Here is an 18,910-nt window from a genome sequence, read left to right as displayed (position 1 = left end):
CCTTCTAGCACTAGCAGCCTAGCTGATTGGAATGATCGGAGGAAGTTGCAGGCACGTCTTCAGGCGTCTGAGTTCGCCCTGGCAATGGAACAAGGTCTGAGAATCAACGGCGCGGCTGTCTATTGAAGTCGACGGAGCTGCAGTCAGATGAGCGACGCCGAGGCAGTATGGAGGTTGAAGCAGCTGCGGTTGCTCTGGTCCCGGCAATGAAACCAGTTGCAGACGGTGCAAGGTCTGAATCAGCGATAGAAGTCCGAGTCTTGGCTGAAGTTGGGATTCGATCACCGCTTGTATGGTTCAGGTAAGTGAAGAACAAAATTTGTTCTTTGGTATTATTGGTATTGGATAAGTTGAAGAAACAGAGTTCTTGGCTTATGGATAATGGGTAATCAGAATTGGATATGATTTGGGTAGGTGAAGAAACAGAGTTTCTTCTGGTACTGGTATATAGATATGATAACTGGGTAAGATGAAGAAACAAAGTTCTTCTCTTGGTATTTTTGGTAGAGTTTCTGCTCAATCTTTGAGCAAAAAAAGGTTGGTATATTTTCTGGGTATTTCTGGGAAAAACAGAAGAACAAAGTTCTCTTGGATTAAGTGAAGAACAAAATTGTTCTTGGTATTTTCTGGCAGCGGAATGTGGGTATGGGTATGGGTAAATCTAGAATTCTAGATATGGGTATCGGTCTCAAGAGCAGAACGCTTTGATACCATGTCAAGAATAGAGGTATGGTATAATTCCCAGATGTATTCTTCTCCAAACTGGAGGATATTTATACTAGTACAGATTAACCTATACCTAAGTATGAAAGGAGAATACAATAGTAGAGCTATGTATGAAAGATAAATACAAAGGTCATGCAATACGGCTGCATTAACTACACAAGTGATTATGTCAGTTGTTGGAGCAGTAGTCCAGATTTGCTGCTTGAATGGAGCAGCTCACTCAACAAAAGGCTGACGAAATTTCCAGAGGAAGTGCAAGAACATATGATGTAGTTACCAGTGGTAGAGATCAGGCCTCCGACATTCCAAGACAATTTTACTGCCCCATATATAAGGTAAACCTTTCGATTTAGATGAACATTTTACTAAGTAGTTTGGAGAAAAGTGGTTCTTAATTGGAACACAAGCTACGCACCTAATGAAGCAGAGACTATTTTTGATGCAGGAAGTGATGAAGGATCCATATGTAGCAGCTGATGGATTTTCATATGAGCGACAAGGCATAGAGAGATGGTTGCAAACCGGGCACGAGACATCACCAATGACCAATCTGAAGCTCGAGAATAAGATTCTCACCCCTAATGGTACCCTTAAGCTTCTTATCAAAGACTGGTACCGTGAAAGATCAGTTCCTCATCCAAATCCATAATTTCTTTTTAATTGAAGTGATTGGAAATCAAATGGCTATTACTTGGTTGATCTGTTACTCTTCTGAAGCTTTTATCAGATATTCTTATTGGTTGGACTTCCAGTTCTTTATTGTACTTGATTATCTTGTTTACATATCTTGTTTACACCAATGCTTATAGACCTCTTGCCTTGTAATAGCATTGTGTGTGTTGGAGATGTGTTTTTTTTTTTTCAGTTTTGCTATCAAGAGACTTGTTACAGGACTCATATCTGTTTCACTGTTTCATACACCTTAACAAACTTTATAATTTCTATCTTGAAGAGTAAATCCGATTAAGGGAGCCAGTAAACTTGTGTTCAGAAAAGAATCCAATACGGAATGATGGGATCCTAGCCTACATAGCACAGTTTTCAGTTCAAAAGTTAATAAAACAACACAGTTGGAAGAATAGTATACGTTTTCACATCAATGTACTAATGCTAGTCTTGGTAACAAATAAGTTGTTTATGGCATGTCATCAGTCGAACATACGAAACATAATGTAAAAATAACAGGTTGGCTATATATTGCTGCTGCTGTAAGTCTAGAGTTGAGCCAAATAACCGACACAGATAGATTTGAAATTCAAAATACATCAGAAGTATCCAGCAAAAAGCTTACTTGATATGTAATTAACAAAATCATAACAGTCAAATATAAGCAGCCTGCAGACTAACATACCATAACATATGTTCAGAACATTGACCACATAAATCAATGACCAACAAGGAAGACTTGTCATAATCCCATACGAAACATAAACGGAGTTGTTCTTTTAAACGTAACAGGTTGGTTCTTGCTTTAGTAAATCTAGAGTTGAGCCATATAAATGACACAGATAGACTAGTAGTGATTTGAAATTTAAGATGTTCAAGATCCAAGTACAAATGGAAATTCAGTTTTCCATTTCAAAATACATCAGATGTATCCAGCAAAAAGCTTACTTGATATGTAATTTACAAAATCATAAGAGTCAAAGGAGTAACCAACCAGAAGAGAATTTACAGTCCCTGCAGACTAGCATACCATAACATATGTTCACAACATTTACCACAGAAATCAATGACCAACAAGGAAGACTTGTCATCCAGGCTACTATCTTTGAGCCAGCATGCCGGAGTGAAAATTATTCCTGAAAATGGGATGGAAAAGAGCAAACAATTTGAGATATACAGGTTTTCGGTTCAAAAGGAAATAATACAACACAGTTGGAAGATGTAGCCAAATTTCCGAAGAGGACGAGGCTTTCCTAAATGCTAATGCATATGGCACTAAAACAAATTCATTTTTTCAGTCAAACATCAATAAGGAAATAGCTGAAACCAGACCCACAGGGTAGAACACAAAGAGATTCACAGAAACTATACCAAGATGAGAAATTCAGAGGAACACCCAACAGGAAAACAAAATAGAGCACAGAGATACCTAAACAATTAGACAAGTAGAGAATATAATAAGTGGTAGCTTTGTTTGTTTACATATAGCTTAAAACTTGTTGTGAAATGAGACCCTTTTTGAACCATACTAGGGTTTTGAGGGCATTCAAAATGAATTAATAACATGTTCATGGATTACCCTGTATTGAACAAATAACTTCCAAATGCATGAAGAATAAACTGAAGTCTACAAAAGTGTAGAGTAATCAATAGCAATGTCCATTATGTTCCTCTCTGTTTAAAGTGATAACAGGGCATTTTATCTCTCTAGCTTATACAAACACAGACAAACACAATTAGGCACAAGCTCACCAAAGTACAGTAATGCCTCAAACTTTAAATAAGACAACCAACATCAGTTTTATTTATCTGTTTATATTGTATTCACAAATCATCAGCTCTCTTGCACAGGTATTGCTTATGGATATCTTTCTAACAGGAAAATGGGTTTTACTTTCCTTTTGATGTGGTGAAACATTTTTCCCTTCATTGGCCATGATGTAAATCAAAGGGATCCATGGCCACTACAAATTAAAACTGATAAGACCAAATGGTACATTGAGCATAAACTTCCGTGAGAGTAATCCAGACTAGTAACTACTGTAGACTGAAACAATTCCACTATGAGATCAATTGTGTTAGTGTGGTCGGGAAGACCAGTCTGAAGTCTATAAGCAGGCCATTATCCTCTACTTTTCTGGGACCATGGCTATTGAAAATTGGAGTTATGAATATTTCCATCAGAAACATCCAGAGTACTTTTCAGCATCCTAAACAATCTGAATTCAATAGCCATTGGTTACACCTTGTAAATACCAAAAACAATGGTCCAACAGTAATACAATTCTGGCACTTGACTCAATCCACTTCAATACAAAACATGATAGACCACTCTGAAACTAATTTCCCTTGATCTAGTTCCAAGGGAATATAAAAAACACATTTTTCCAATTCATTTCTCAGCATCCCTTGATTGAGTGACCTTACATATTAAGGTTGCAGGCAAGCATAGAGGAAAAATACAAATCCAAGGAAACCACTTGAAAGACATTCATTCAAATGTAATCGAAACAGACTCTGCAGCATAACAGAAAAAAACAAGCAAATTATGTTATAACACGTAAGAGGGAGGAGTAACAAACCATTATGTTCATTTGAGCTTTGTGAGGCCCTGGTGCTGCGTTTTCAGTTTCTTGCCCTTTCTCTCTGGCTGCTTTGGTTCCACCATCACACTGCAAAATAAAGTCTCATCGTATACAATCATAAGACTCCCCCACTGAAATCTCCTCCCGTGCCACCCATGCATATAAGTAACCACCTCCTCTTCTTGATTCTCTTCTTTATCAACAACTTTGACCAACTCCAATATTTTTGACGAATTCTCAACTGAATACCTCACGAGAACTCTACTGTTTTCAGTGATCAACAGCGGTCTCAGATACCTGGTCCATACTGGCGGATTGGGAACACCAAATTTATAACTCCTGGTCCAAGAATCAGCATCTCCACACTTTTCCATCACCCAACACTGCACAGTCTGCGCAGAACGAGTCCGATACACCCATAAACACAGGCACCCTCTCCACGAAAACAGCGCCAGATTCTCATCTTCTGCAATGGAAGCCATAGGAAGCTGCATTATCCGAAAATCTTCATTTCTCAGCTCGAAAGCAATCAGGTAGGGTTCAGACTCCCGTACGGGATCTGGTTCATTGTCGGAAGCAACCCAGTACAGCGTCTCGTGTAGTCCAACCCCTTCAGGCTCATGCACAAACATATGCGGATATGTTATCTCTCTCCAATTTTGATCCCTCAGCGACAACACCTTCATAATATTCCAGCCAGCCGCTGATACCACAACTTTATACTCGTCGGTTTCCTGCAGATAACCAATGCCATGATGATCGAGGCGATGGAAAAACTCGTCCTCTTCGTCATCAGGAAATTTCGGGTCGGGTAGATCCATGAAGAACCCGGTCGTGGGGTTCCAGATTGAGTAATTCCGACACGGATTACGAAGCCGCCGGAGACAGGCGAAAACAAAACCGTTGCATGAACCGAGTAACATGACATGCAAGCGTTCCTCCTCCTCCTCCGTTAGTTTGGACGGGAAGGCCAGCTTTCGGGCGGAAGAGCGGTCGCCGAATGACGGAGATTCCAAGACGGAAGATTCGAGCTGGGGGATGTGAGGGGAGGTGCATACGAGGAAGCCGTGGGTCAGGGTTTGGTGGAGATGGGTTTTGGCGAAATGGGAGTCGGAGATGAGAGAACGCCACCGTTTTGAGACGCACTTGAATCGCATCAACGATTTCGCCGGCAATCTTGATAGGATTTTGAAATAAACATCTTCTGGGAGGTAGTCCGACATTGCAGATGAATGAGATTTGTGTGCGTTTGAGTACTGACACTCCATTGAGAGCTGGACGAAACTAATTTGGAAGCGCCGCGTAGCATCTTGACCTACTGCCACGAGTTTTCGTTTCGTAACCACGTGTGACCTTATTACGGCTTTACAGTGACTAGTGTTAGCGTTTCGAGTCTCTCAAAAAAAAGAGAGAAAACAACAGTGTTGTTTACTGGAAAGCAAGCATGAGGAGTTCCTTTTCTGCGTTTGGGTTGATAAAGGCAAGGAAATGCTTCCGAACATCAGAATCACTTTCCTTTACGTAAGTGAAGAAAATATAAACGAAAGTGGTTCATTTTAAGATTTAAATAAACTATTTTTTTTTTATCTTGTGTTATCAAACATCAAAATAAAAGGTTCTTATAAAATTTCATTATCTTTTATCCCTTTCCAATGGAAAAGAGGATTGGAACTACCTACCTTTCCGCAAATCAAACAAGATTTAAGGTCACGTTAAGTTCGTGGAAGGAAAAAGCTTAGAAAGAGAAAGAAAGTAGTTTATAAAGGAAAATAGATCATTCACAGTCCTTTTTGCTTCATACTTTCTTTAGCATTAATTACACATTAATACACGCACGAGAGATATGGGATGTCTCCAAATTTTTCGGGGCACTTTTACCCACAATTCAACATGTAAACACGACTCCAAATTAGCCCACTTTTTCTCCGATACCAACGACTACCCTCCCCAACTCATTCCCACAAACAAAGCCAATGCCAATGGTCACAGTAGAGACACCAAAATCATCATCACCTAGAGGGGTTTAGACCAACTAACTGGCCATCAGACAAGATAATGAAGCGCAACTGTTTCGAAACGCAGCCAATCAGAACATGCAAATATTTCACTGGCAATATGGTGAGGATTCTCACTATGATATCATCCGGCATGCAATCTACATTGTAACATCCCGTATCTAATTTTTTTCTAATTTACCGGGTTTTCTATTAGCTACTGAATTTAATAGCCATTGGTTACACCTTGTCAATACCACAAACAATATATGGTCCAACAGTAATACAATTCTGGAACTTGACTCAATCCACTTCAATAGAGAACATGATAGACCACTTTGAAACTAATTCCCCTTGATCTAGCTCCAAGGAAATATATAGAACACATTTTTCCAATTCATTTTTCAGCATCCCTTGATTGAGTGCCCTTACATACTAAGCCTGCAGGCAAGCATATAGGAAAAATACAAGAGAAAATTAGAAAAAAATCCAAAATACTATACCTTTTTTAAGATAAACCCATACATATTTTTCTTTTATTTTACACCTACTCCACATAAGCAAACATACCATATAGAGCAAATGTCTATAATTAATAGTTTTCTTCATTTTTCAGTTTCTCTAATTTGCCCTTTAGACAGTAGAAAACTAAATTTAGTGTATTTCTCAATTTTAGCATCATTTGAAACTCAAATACTAGCTAAAATTTAGTTGGAGTTAACTTTGTCATAATCAATTAGATTCTTTAATTTCTTACCTTGTTATTACAAACTTGAGTGTATATATATGCTATATACAGAAGTATGTCGTTTGTAATAAGATTATACTTTTCATTCCTAACCTCACATTTGGTGTCTCTCTACATAGTCGAAAAATATCTAATTGTAAAGTACATGTTCTTGTTCTTTGATTAACTTTTCTTCTTTTTAGGTACATTATTATATCATTTCTCATCCTAATCGAGAGAATACTTTACACTCCATCTACTACTTATGTTTCTAATGTACCTATTAAGTAGGGCATGATATGATAATATACCTAAAAAGAATAAACCCAAAATTGGGTTTAGGGTATAGGGTTAAGGTATATGGTTTAGGTCATAGAGTTAGGGTATAGGTTCAGGGTATAGGGTTCAGGGTTTAGGGTATAGGGTATAAGGTATAGGGTATAGGGTTTAGAGTTTAGGGTTTAGGGTATAGGGTACAGGGTATAGGGTTTAGGGTTTAAGGTTTAGATGAGATATCTTATTCATATTATATTTTACTTTATGTATAGATTAGAGAATGAGTTCCTTTAAGCTAGATTTTTTCATAAAAATAAAGAAAACTACATGATTCTTGCAAGTTGATTGAAAAATGTTAGTGTTAGACTCATAATCAAGGTATTGAAGACAACATCAATTAAGCTTATTTATTATATTAATATGTTATAGTTGAATGGTGGCAATTGTGTAAAATTTAGGAAAAATAGGACATAATATTTATCATAATTTATACATTTTAGATGTCTATCAAATATGAATATTATGTGGGTTTTATTTAAAACCATTTTTTAAAATTGGGTGTATATGAAAATTCCCCAAAATACAAATCCAAGGAAAGCATTTGGAAGAAATTCATTCAAACAATCAAAACAGACTCTGTACCATAGAAGAAAAAACAAACAAATTATGTTCTAACGCATAAAAGCGAGGAGTAACAAACCAGCAATCATTAAGTTCATTCGAGCTTTGTGAGGCCTTGGTGCTGCGTTTTCAGTTTCTTGCCCTCTCGATCTGTCTCCGGCTGCTTTGGTTCCACCATAACACTAGAAAATACAGTCTCAGCATATACAATCATAAGACTCCCCCAGGACCCCCACCCACAACTCTCTCGTGCCACCCATGCCTATAAGTAACCACCTCCTCTTCTTGATTCTCTTCTTCATCAACAACTTTGACCAACTCCAATTTTACTAACGAGTTCTCATCTGAATACCTTAGGAGAATTCTACTATTTTCAGTGATAAACAACGGTCTCAGATACCTGGTCCATACTGGTGGATTGGGAACACTAAAGCTATAACCCCTAGTCCAAGACTCAGCATCCCCATACTTTTCCATCACCTAACACTGCACTGTCTTCGCATACGAAATCGGGTACACTCATAAATACATGCATCCTCTCCATGAAAACAGCGCCAGACTCAGATCTTCTCCAGTAGCAGCCAAAGGAAGCTGCATTATTCGAAAATCCTCATTTCTCAGCTCGAAAGCAACCATGTACGGTTCAGGGTCCAGTGGGGGTTCATGTTCATAGTCGAAAACAACCCAGTGCAGCGTCTCTTGTAGTCCAACCCCTTCAGTCTCATGATCTACAAACTGATGCGGACATGTTTTCTCTCTCCAATACTGATCCCTCAACGACAACACCTTCAGGGTTGAGACATCATAAGATGATACCACAACTTTATACTCGTCGGTTTCATGCACATAACCAATGCCATGGTGAATAAAGCGGCGAAAGTAATGATCGTCGTAGTAGGGAAATTCCGGGTCGGGTAGATCCAGGAAGAACCCGGTTGTAGGGTTCCAGATGGAGTAATTCCGAGATGGATGCCCAGCCCGCCCGAGGCAAGTAAAAACAAAACCATTGCATGAACCGAGTAGCAGGACAGGTAAGCCCTCCTCCTCCGTTGGGTGGGCCAGCTTTCGGGGGGAAGAGCTGTCGCCGAAGGAGGGAGATTCCAAGACGGAAGATTCGAGCTGGGGGATATGAGGGGAGCTGCATACGAGGAAGCCGTGGATTAGGGTTTGGTGGGTGGAAGCTAACTGGAGATGGGTCTTGGCGAATTGTGAGTCGGAGATGAGGGAACGCCACCGTTTTGAGACGCACTTGAATCGCATCAACGATTTCGCCGGCAATCCTGTGAGGATTTTGTAAATAAGATCTTCCGGGAGGTAGTCTGACATTGCGATTGTGCCTGTGTTTTAGCCGGTGAAACTCACAAATATGGACTGATGAGGACGAAGAGTAGTGAATTACTGATACCTCTATAATCATCAAATATTTGAAGTTATATATTAGAGTTCATTAATCTGCATATCACCTTTTCAATAAAACCTAGTCAAATTAGGATTCCAAACCCTTCTTCTAGAGAAACTGAGGATCATCTTGTTGAGTACTAGTTGAGGACCTTTTCATTTAATGGTTTATGTCAACCGTGTAGTTTTTAGGTCTATATAAGTAGATTAATTATACAAGTTTTCAGTCAAATTGGTGATCATTAAAGACTCGAACTAAATCAAATCAATTGACGATCCAAATTTGTTAAACATGAACTGTTCAAGTTTATAATCGGTAAATTGCGTTAATAATGAATGCCTTAATGATTGTCAATTTGGATGAAAATTTATAGAGATGATCTACTCATATATATCTACCAGGTAGATGGTTCAGATGTGAATATGCGATTGAAAAAAGGAGCGAATCGAAGTCCTCAAACTTAATTGCTTTGTTATAAAACTACTCTCAATTGCAATTTAGATTTCAAATTCAAATGTAAAACTTATCTACATATTTATCTTAAGGCTATTACACATGTCTTAAACTCAAAATCACATTATATATGAAGGTTTTGTGTTACCTTTACCAGCTTCAGCCTGGACTTATAGTTCAGGGTCATCTTAGTGCATCCAACGTTTTCATCGATAGTGAAGTTTTGCCAAGGTTGATCTTGAGCAGCCTCAAGTGTACCAGACAAGTGAATTGGTAAAGGATGTGAAGGCTTTTGGGAACTTAATTCTGCATCTATTAGGTGGATACAAGGGGACTAGTGTTACTTGGTATATGACTGAACCCTATGTCCAGCTTATATTTCTAGACGAGACAGCTGGTGTGTGGCCGATGGAATTGGTTGAGGAACTTATGAAGCTGTCTGAAAGGTGTACTTCCTTTCAAGGATGGAGTGGGGAATTGTTCATGGAGACGGTAAAGAAAGAGCTTAACCAAACTAAAGAGAAGGCTGACCAAATTGCAAGTCGTGCAAGAGAGAACTCCCAACAATGAAATCAAAAGATTGAGCTAAAGCTATTACTGATTGTTACTGTTTTTGAAGTTGGTAGATAATCTGAAGCTTATAATGTCTATTTTGGTAGTTAGATAGTTAGATTTATGGCTGAATGCAAGTACTTTAAGGGTATACTTGTGTGTTTCTAGTTCTTAGCCTTTATTTATTGTTCTCTTTCCTTTACCTCTTGTGATTTTAGTTCTTATGTGCTTTTATTGTTAGGGTAGTGGAACCTACACTAGAAATAGAACACTCAATTGCAACTAGTGTTAATGAAGGAGTTTAAAAAACATTTGGGAGGAAATTTATAGATTAGAAGGGGCTAAATGGTAGCCCTTGCTTAAGTTATTGTACAAATTTGAATCCCAATATTGCAACCTACTCTCTAACCTTGTAGTTGTACAACATCTCCAATTTGGTATGATAAAGCTATTGCTAATGTATATATTTTGTGTCGTCACTCGGGGCTTCACTAAATCCAATCTCCAGTACTCTCAAAGTCTACCAAGTCACCTTTTCACATTTCTATGGCTCATACTGTAGTCTGCTTGAAATTACACGCCCAGACAACTAGAGCGGCAAAGACATCTCGAAACTTTCCTTGGCAGGGAATAATCTTCAAGGGAAGATGGATCGGTGTTGATGTCTTCTGGTTTTGACCATATATACACCCCTCGCTCCTGCCGGCTGCCTGGGACAGTGTTTTCCAGTACCAATGCCACCATGAGTGTCACCACCATGTTCAAAGACATAAGTGCATTTATAGCAAAGTCAAGCTGACAAACATTTAAACCAAAAATGAGCTCAAATCTAGGAACAAATAAATCTCAAAGTTACAGTTTAATATGCTTGGACAAACTAACAGTATGTCTTATATTATATGCATCTTTATCAAAATCCTCCCCAAACAATTCAGTAAGAGTTCCTCCTTCGTTCAAAACCTTGGCCAGTTGCTCTAAATATTCTAATAGCAGGGAGGTGAATTATCCTAAAGCAATAGTTGAGTTACTTTCCCTAATTGTGAACATGGTGCACGGGAGGTACGCATTCTCTGCATAGCTGTTTTTTCTGATCCAGAGAATGTACTATCTGCAGATGGTCTTACCCACTTTTGGCCCAAGGAGATTTTCAAAAACTGCCAGATTCTGTCGTATTGCTCTATGATGACTTATGTGACCTTAAAACATCTCGGCTAGCTACTATTTATGTTTACTTTAGCATTTACGCCTCAAATGCAACAAAAATTAGATTCCGAATACAGTTTCTATGTCACAGTTTTTCAAGAATAGCATGCTTTGTTTGATTAATCAGTCATCACTATTTTGAAAGAAACTTTGCCTTTCAACTTTCAATTATTTTGGGGGTGGAGAATCGGATTCTCATGTATTTGCGCAAAAAAGAAAAAAGGATGATGGAATAAATTTCTTACCTGTTTACTACCGGTGCGGGCTGGTCCATTAGATGCTGCTGCATAAGGAATGAAGTAGCTAGGGAGTATGAAGCTGGATTCTGGTTGATACTGTTGAAAATATGCAGGAATAGATAAACCAAGAAACAATGAAACGCCAACTATCATCATGTTTCTAAAACTTGCTGCTCGACTATACTGCAATGTTGAGAGACCCAATGCCACAACAAGGGCCCATGTGAAGCAGAGTACGGAAGCAGCCAAGGCCAGTGGTATAGAGGCAAGAATGGCACCCACTTTTCCTGTCAAACACAACAAATGACACCAATGCAGCTTATTCAGAATAACACCAGTGCAGCAAATGACACCAGTGTACCAAATGACATTATTAAATGAACTTTTATCCATTTACGAGCTCTGTATAGAATAACTAGGACCTGATAACATTATTACATACACTAAATTGTGATGTTTCGTAGTACTTTACCTACGAATGAGAAGAAGATTAAGAAAACTGCTCCAAGCTCCACAACTCTTCGGCTTGCCACTTTTGTTATGTTGATTGTATGAATATTTTCTGTCAAGGTTGTTGACCCAGTACCTGAACCCCAAAGTCCTGCCAATATACTGCAGAATCCCTCCAATGCAATTCCTCTGCTGACAATTCCTCGGGTTGGAGCCTTCAGATTAATTTGCATAGATGCAGAGTGATATGTTCCAACCTGGACAAGTATTTTCATTGTATGCATCAGAGTCATGCTGGTAATTTCATCTTTATCTTCATTCTGTAGCTTAAAGTGCACATAGAGATTTACTTCAGCAATATTAAGATGTGAATCACAGAGCCTTCACTACATCAGAAAATCATTACTAAAGGATGTCAAACTAATTCTTTATTGAGAAACAAAGCCAATCAGCAATCTATATGTTTGCCTTACCAATTAAATGACACAGGATGTGAATTTATATTTATAACTATTTTCAACTGCATTTGATTTATAGCTACCCACCGAATCAACTGATGCAACAAGAGACACAAAGATCATGATAATGGAAGTCCTGAAATGGAAGATAGGGATACCCCATTGCAGAGGGTAGGGAATCCTGACCCATGCAGCAGTTCTCCATGCATTTGAAACATCGGTCCTACAATGTTTCATAGTATATGCATGTCTTCTACAAGCATCTATTAAGATATTTGAACTAGGTATATCAGAGGTGCAGCCTTTGTAATCATATGCTCCACCGGCTGTCAAAAAGAATGCATAAGTCCATATGATCACTATGCTCAAGGGAACCTGAAATGACATCAACAAAATTTATCAAGTCATAATATCCACAGGCTGTCAACCAGTAGAAACAAATGAGATGATAATGTTTCTTTTCCTATTTCTTTTTAGTTATTTAAACTTTCACATATAAACGAATATTTTTCCCTTAGATTTCATTGTGGGTTGAAGAGGAGCTCTCTCATTGAAATTTTGGTTGGTTAAGGTTTCAGTCTCTAATTAGTTTAACAAATCTCTCACTGATAATTACATCTGGCAGTCATTAGAAAGACAAAGATGTCCAACTCAGATAATAAATACCATGATGATGAGCTACAATTACATATCCCACAAGGTCCACAAGGAATTGAAAACAGGTATTGGTATATTTCTATATGCTACTAACATTGCTTAAAGTCAATGTTTGGACCTTCAGTACGAATTCAGATCACTAATTGTTCCCTGCACTGCCAAAAGTTAGATAGTAGCTGGGGCCTTCTCTTGAACTAGGTTGGGAGTTCAACTTCCCATGAGGGCACAATATATGTGCACAGTGGTGCTTCTTTAGTCCACATGAACAATTGAATAGTATAGTTTTGCCAATGTGCAAAGTTGAAATCTTCATTTTCGAACAAGATGAGTATCTAACTTTATAAATAATAAAAGTTAGTGTAGAAAGGTAAGATATGTACCGCATAAATCCGGAAAAGACGATGCCCAAAGATGGATACCCCTCGAAGGTACTAAAAACAAAGCAACAAAAGTAACGAATTATCAGTTATTTTTTAACACTTCACAAAAGCATAAGCTGAATTAAGAAGCTAAAATGTGAAAGACTCGTTAAGACAGTGACTGAGGTATAGCACAGGCTGCACATGCAAATGCAGTACCAGATAATCACTTACCAAGGTGAATATAAGAACCAAAAGTATCTGTGGAATGCTGATTTCCACACAACTACCAGCTTGAGGAAAGCCATAACTCAAAAATGCCAAACCTACAGCAGCAACAGTTGGTGCAACGACGATAGGGTTTATCAACCTGCAACGAATAATCATCAAGATTAGGGAAAAAATGATGTACACAGTGAAGGCACAAAAAATAAGAACACAGTAGAAACCACTGTAGCAAACATGAGTGAATCATAAGAGAAAATATTTATGTCAGAAACATAATTAAGCTACATATGCACCAAGTCCTGCTGATGCAACTATAAGTGCAACCAGAATTTGACATATCACTATAAGATATTAAATCATTTTGAAACTGACAGTATTAATATGTTAGGTTCCCTGTTATATGCCAATGGAAAAAGCAAAATTGTCTTTCCAGTATTCACATCAAACTTATCTATGCTACAGAGCCATCACATGAGTAAAACAAGCCACAAATGGAAATGAGTTCTCCAACATTGGTACTACATTGTCATAATTAAAGAAAATGAAAATAGCACTAAGCCGAGTTTGGAAATATGTATATGCTATTATTCCTTTGTAATAAGCACTGCAATATAGGCAATATCAAAATTTCACAAAAAGTTATATGTATTACCTCAGCAATAAAGACATTAACCCACTAAATCCCAGGATGCTTTGAAATATCGAACCAACAATTATAGCTCCTTGCAGTTCTCTCATTATATGCCTAAACTTCTGCAGTTCAATGGAATCAATAAACATTGAAACCATGAGAGTCTTGACACTTCTCAGATGCAAGAAAGATTACTCCATTTACATAAAAGGTATAAAGTCTTCCATCGTTGAAATGTGTGGCAAATAGATTAATGATGCAGGGAATTCTCTGGATGTTAAAACATTGCATTTGATTGTATCTAACTACTACTCTTTTTACAGAACACTTACATGTTCTGTGAGATTCCGATATTCTTGAGCATTTATGATAACTAATGCTGGTGCCAAATATACAAACGAACTTCCTTGAACTAATGGAAGCCGGGTTCCAAAGTAAGAGTGCAATATGGTTGTGATTCCAGAAACAAGCAGCATTGTCGAGATCACTGTGGCAGTATCCTTCTGTGATCATGTATTTAATGTATATAGTGAGTTTCCAGTTCAATTTGCAAGACAGAAATAAATGCAGGAAAACACATGCTTACATCTGTTCCACCCATGGCTGGTACAATAATTAGAGGGATGAATATCAGTGAGCCGGCCAATGATAAGTAGTGCTGCAGACCGTAATATATTAGTGGGACTGCCATTGAAAATTAACCAGATGAGTGTAGGGAAAAGAGCTAAGCTCTTGTGACTTGCAACAAGATTCAAGAGTACCAGGTCGTTCGTTCTAAAAATATGAAATCAGTAATAGGAAGGGAATGCTCCTTGGCCACCGACTGAACCAAGAGAGAACCAATCAACAATTTTATCAAAGTACAGTACAGACCATCACTTTGAATAAAGAGAATAGACCACAACATCCTTTTTAGCTTTGAAATCTCGAGTCCAAATTCTTTAATAATATGAAGCAAATAAGGCTTTAATCTCCTGCTCTAGAAGTTCAGGGTTTAAATCATATGTTGATTCCTTCAAGAAAGTGAATGCTAGGGTGCATTATAAGCTTGTTTTCTGTCAGCATGACTTGCCCACTGATGATGTTCATATCTTTCCTGCGTTCTATCCTATATCTATTGCACTGTATGAGAAAAGTGGTGGTAGTGTTCCTCCCACCACACACAAATATTGTCTATTTGTCTTTACTCAAAAGGGGCATAAACTTAATGTCAACTAATTTCATATCTTAAGCATTACTATCTTAAATTTTCCATCTATTCCAATCCACTACAACATAATCACACAACAAACACAAACAAATTAGCAATTATAACTACATTCGCAATTTCAACAATCGAAAACTGAAAACAATGCAAGTATACACTAACCGAAGCCCGGATTCTCTCTCAATCCAATCCTCATGGCCGACGGCCTACCCCACCCTCCATGAACACCTTCCTCACCTTCCTCATACAGCTGCATTCCCTCTCTCCCATCTCCCTCATACAGCTGCATTCCCTCCCTCCCATTTCCCTCATCCAACTTCTTGGCCTCGCCCGCCACACCACCTCCAACAACTCCATTACCATTACTCCCAACACTCCTCTCCTCATCTCTACCCAAAACAGGCTCATCCTCACTCCTCCTCCCCCTTCTCTCCACCCTCATTGCCTCCTCACTCTCACTCCTCACCCCAACTGCCTCAATCTCAACCCCTCTAGTGGGCTTGGTCCGGCCCAACACCGGATCTATCTCAATCTTCGGTGACGACCCACTTCCACCTCTACCACCCCTCTCCAAATCAAACCCACCACCACTCTCATTCCTCCCACTGCTGCTCCCCACAGTCTCCCCTGAGAAATTGGACACAAACCCAGTCCTCTTTGCCCATGACTTGAGCTCTCTCGGGTTATGATCCCTCCTCGGCACAAAAGCTCCCACCTTTGGCTCCACAGTGCCCACTTCAGGTCGACCCCTCACGCTCTGAGCCTTGTTAATGGAATCTGAGCTCGACCCAGTTGCCATTGGAGTGTGTTCTCAACTGGGTATGGCTCGAATTTTGAAGTTGAAGAACTGTAATTGCTAAAATGCTGAGCTGAGAATAGTCCCAAAAGGGGTTTGAAAGAGTGAAAGGAAAGCAAGAAAGAGTGAGTTGGTTTTGTTGGTATTAGGGAAGGTGTGAAAAGATGGGTTTGGTGCTGATGATGTTAGTAATGGTGACTTAGTGTGAGTGAGTGAGTGAGTGAGTGAGTGAGACTTTCAGAGGCATCTTCATCTTGTAGTTGATTTTGATCTAGTTGCCGCTCGCTGGTTGCTTTCAGAAGCGAAATTACGGAAATCGCCCTGTTTTCTTGGCCGTTGAAGAAACATTGAAAACATCAAACCATGCATTATTTTCTGCCAGGGCTCCATCATGATGTCGTTTTCAAATATGGTCTGTGTTGTCCGGAAGGAAAATTGAAATAGCTGAAGGAAGATTTGAGGATTATGCATTATATGCATGATTATATGTAAAGATGAATTACAATTACAATTGCATTTCTATTTTCATTTAAGTTGCGTGCGAATTAGGTTTTTATCGATACACATAATTTTTCAAACAATAATACTGTTCACTACAACAGTGTTCACTTGATTATCTGAATCAGCATTTTTGTTTGATGAACCAAAATGGTTTATATAAAAGAGTACGCATGTATATTTCACATGTCATCAAAATCCAAGTGCTGTGGAGAAATGATACTAATGGGTCCTCGATGATGGTTAAGTGTTTGAGAACCTTGTTGCTTAAGCATTAAGATGTTATCAGTGACTTGGCTTTTTGAGATGAGGCTTGATGCAATAACTGACTCTATGACTGCGACTTGTCACACAATAGATAATAGTCACCATCTATTTCTATAATTAGTCTCGCTAACAAAAACTCATTATAGTATCTAAGATTTACTATATAGCTTTCCAAATGCCAGGCTCCAGAAGGATTGTCGTTCATACTCATGAAAGTTATCGTGAAATACAAGGTTCATAAAAAGCGTTTTACAAGTAATTATAACTGCAAATCGTTTTACAAGATTTGTATCAAGCTTCTTTTCTACTCAAAAGGCCAAACAAAAAGCCATTTTGGCCAACAAGAGCATATACTTGATGATAAGCCCCACCAAAGATTAGAGATGAGAAAGTTAAACCTTTTGGTTCTTTGATTTCAGTGGACTACAAATGAAAAGAGGAAAAGGGAATGTGATTCCAAATCCAATTAGGATTGATGTTATAAACCTTGTTTCCTGATCCTGGAAAAGAACAGAATTACATTCAGCTTAAACTACATTTCACTAGGCGGCCAACGAAAAGTTGAGTCTTTTCAAGTCATATTTCCACTAGAAGTAAAGCAACTTGTGTTCATCCAGCTGAAGTAGCAACTCCTAAGCATAAAACCGGCTAAGCCGAAACCAATTCCCATTGTACTGAACATTTGTTTTTGCCCAGCTATCTATTCCACTGAATCATAACAACATTATTTGGCTACTTGCACAAACAACTCTCATGATTGGTTTTCGCTAAAAAAACTAACTAGCAATGAATTGGAAGAATCAAGTACTATGCATTATGTCAGAAATCATAACAGACAGAAGAGAAGTCCTTGTTATATATTGCGTTCAGGTAATAGATGTAGAAAAATCTTACTATGTAGAGATTTATGAAATCTTACAGTAACTTCTATATTTACGTGAGGAGCTAGGCAAGCTCCTCATGTCAACCTTATCAATACCTAACTAAAAGATAAAGAATGTTTCCCAACACATACAGAAGTTGTACAGATCTATCCAAGGTTGAACTCCAGCACTTTCACAAGGGTAACATCCAGGGTCAATATTAAATCTCAATGCTCCTCATATACATACCAGAATGATATATATCATAAGAAAACTTAAGGTGAACTTGTGCAATTGCCAAGCCAAATTATCCAACTTAGACTGACAAAACAAAAGATGCCAAAAAGGCAACCACTGGTGTGACTGTGAGCCTATGGTAACATAATTGCTCATCTCCACTCACACAACTGCATACTCAACAAGCATAAGTTCATAACTAACTATTTGAAACTCTGTTCAGCTTCTGGAGCTTAGTCGTATATCATATCTCAAAGTTGAACCCATGATGTAGTTAACTGAGACCTACTAGATGCATTTTGCTCAATATTAACAAATATGCAATCACTGTTATGCCTAATACCTGAAGACCAAACCTATTTCTGATACCACTGCTTCTAATGAGAGGTATGTTAAATGCTCAAGTCACTTGCCAACAAAATCATGCATCACTGACATCCTTTGTATAATTTGAGCTTTCCAAAAACCAATATCATTTTATCTTAACAATGCATTCAATTCAACCAGATTATTTACAAAAGATACATCTGATCTTTATGCTCAATCAGACCAACTCCAATCCAGCACAAAGGCTGGTGAGTAGCCATAAGCGGATTGGTTGTTGATAAGTAAGGCGAAGGCTACACCTCTCACTGCTTGTGGAGACTGCAACCAACCATCTTGCCTTCTAAGAAAACAACATATACCCAATGATACCATCTTTCCATAAATATACTCAGGTTAGAGAATGTACCCATAATGTTTGATAATGACTGACTCAAGCTTAACAAAAGACTACTCTATTCTACTGAAGCAGCATAACCCCAATTGCAACACAA

At 38.3% G+C, this 18,910-nt stretch overlaps 4 protein-coding genes across 4 annotated transcripts; 1 reads left to right on the top strand and 3 right to left on the bottom strand.

Annotated features, from left to right (window-relative positions):
- The first annotated feature begins 121 nt into the window (after nt 1–121).
- LOC101312873 (putative U-box domain-containing protein 50-like) lies at nt 122–1,375 on the top strand. Its single transcript, XM_004289487.1, has 2 exons — nt 122–1,061; nt 1,172–1,375. The coding sequence occupies exons 1-2, from the start codon at nt 933–935 to the stop codon at nt 1,373–1,375; spliced, it is 333 nt and encodes a 110-aa protein (XP_004289535.1). The 5' UTR covers nt 122–932.
- An 898-nt stretch (nt 1,376–2,273) lies between these two features.
- On the bottom strand, nt 2,274–5,229 carry LOC101302010 (F-box/kelch-repeat protein At3g06240-like). The gene is made up of 2 exons (XM_004288475.1): nt 3,975–5,229; nt 2,274–2,528 (listed from the first exon to the last, which is right to left on the bottom strand). The coding sequence occupies exon 1, from the start codon at nt 5,198–5,200 to the stop codon at nt 3,983–3,985; it is 1,218 nt and encodes a 405-aa protein (XP_004288523.1). The 5' UTR covers nt 5,201–5,229; the 3' UTR covers nt 2,274–2,528; nt 3,975–3,982.
- Nucleotides 5,230–8,114: 2,885 nt separating this feature from the next.
- LOC101312583 (F-box/kelch-repeat protein At3g06240-like) lies at nt 8,115–8,921 on the bottom strand. Its single transcript, XM_004289486.1, has one exon. It carries the CDS (start codon nt 8,919–8,921, stop codon nt 8,115–8,117), a length of 807 nt encoding a protein of 268 aa, XP_004289534.1.
- A 985-nt stretch (nt 8,922–9,906) lies between these two features.
- On the bottom strand, nt 9,907–16,230 carry LOC101301720 (nucleobase-ascorbate transporter 11-like). Its single transcript, XM_004288474.1, has 10 exons — nt 15,594–16,230; nt 14,811–14,908; nt 14,557–14,727; nt 14,246–14,346; nt 13,600–13,735; nt 13,387–13,437; nt 12,437–12,724; nt 11,914–12,148; nt 11,448–11,728; nt 9,907–10,794 (listed from the first exon to the last, which is right to left on the bottom strand). The coding sequence occupies exons 1-10, from the start codon at nt 16,228–16,230 to the stop codon at nt 10,573–10,575; spliced, it is 2,220 nt and encodes a 739-aa protein (XP_004288522.1). The 3' UTR covers nt 9,907–10,572.
- Between the last annotated feature and the right edge of the window lie 2,680 nt (nt 16,231–18,910).

Source organism: Fragaria vesca, linkage group LG1 (genome assembly GCF_000184155.1).
Source record: "Fragaria vesca subsp. vesca linkage group LG1, FraVesHawaii_1.0, whole genome shotgun sequence".
NCBI lineage: Eukaryota > Viridiplantae > Streptophyta > Magnoliopsida > Rosales > Rosaceae > Fragaria > Fragaria vesca.
The sequence above is the reverse complement of the archived record's forward strand: the minus strand, read 5'-3'. Positions and strand labels throughout refer to the sequence as shown.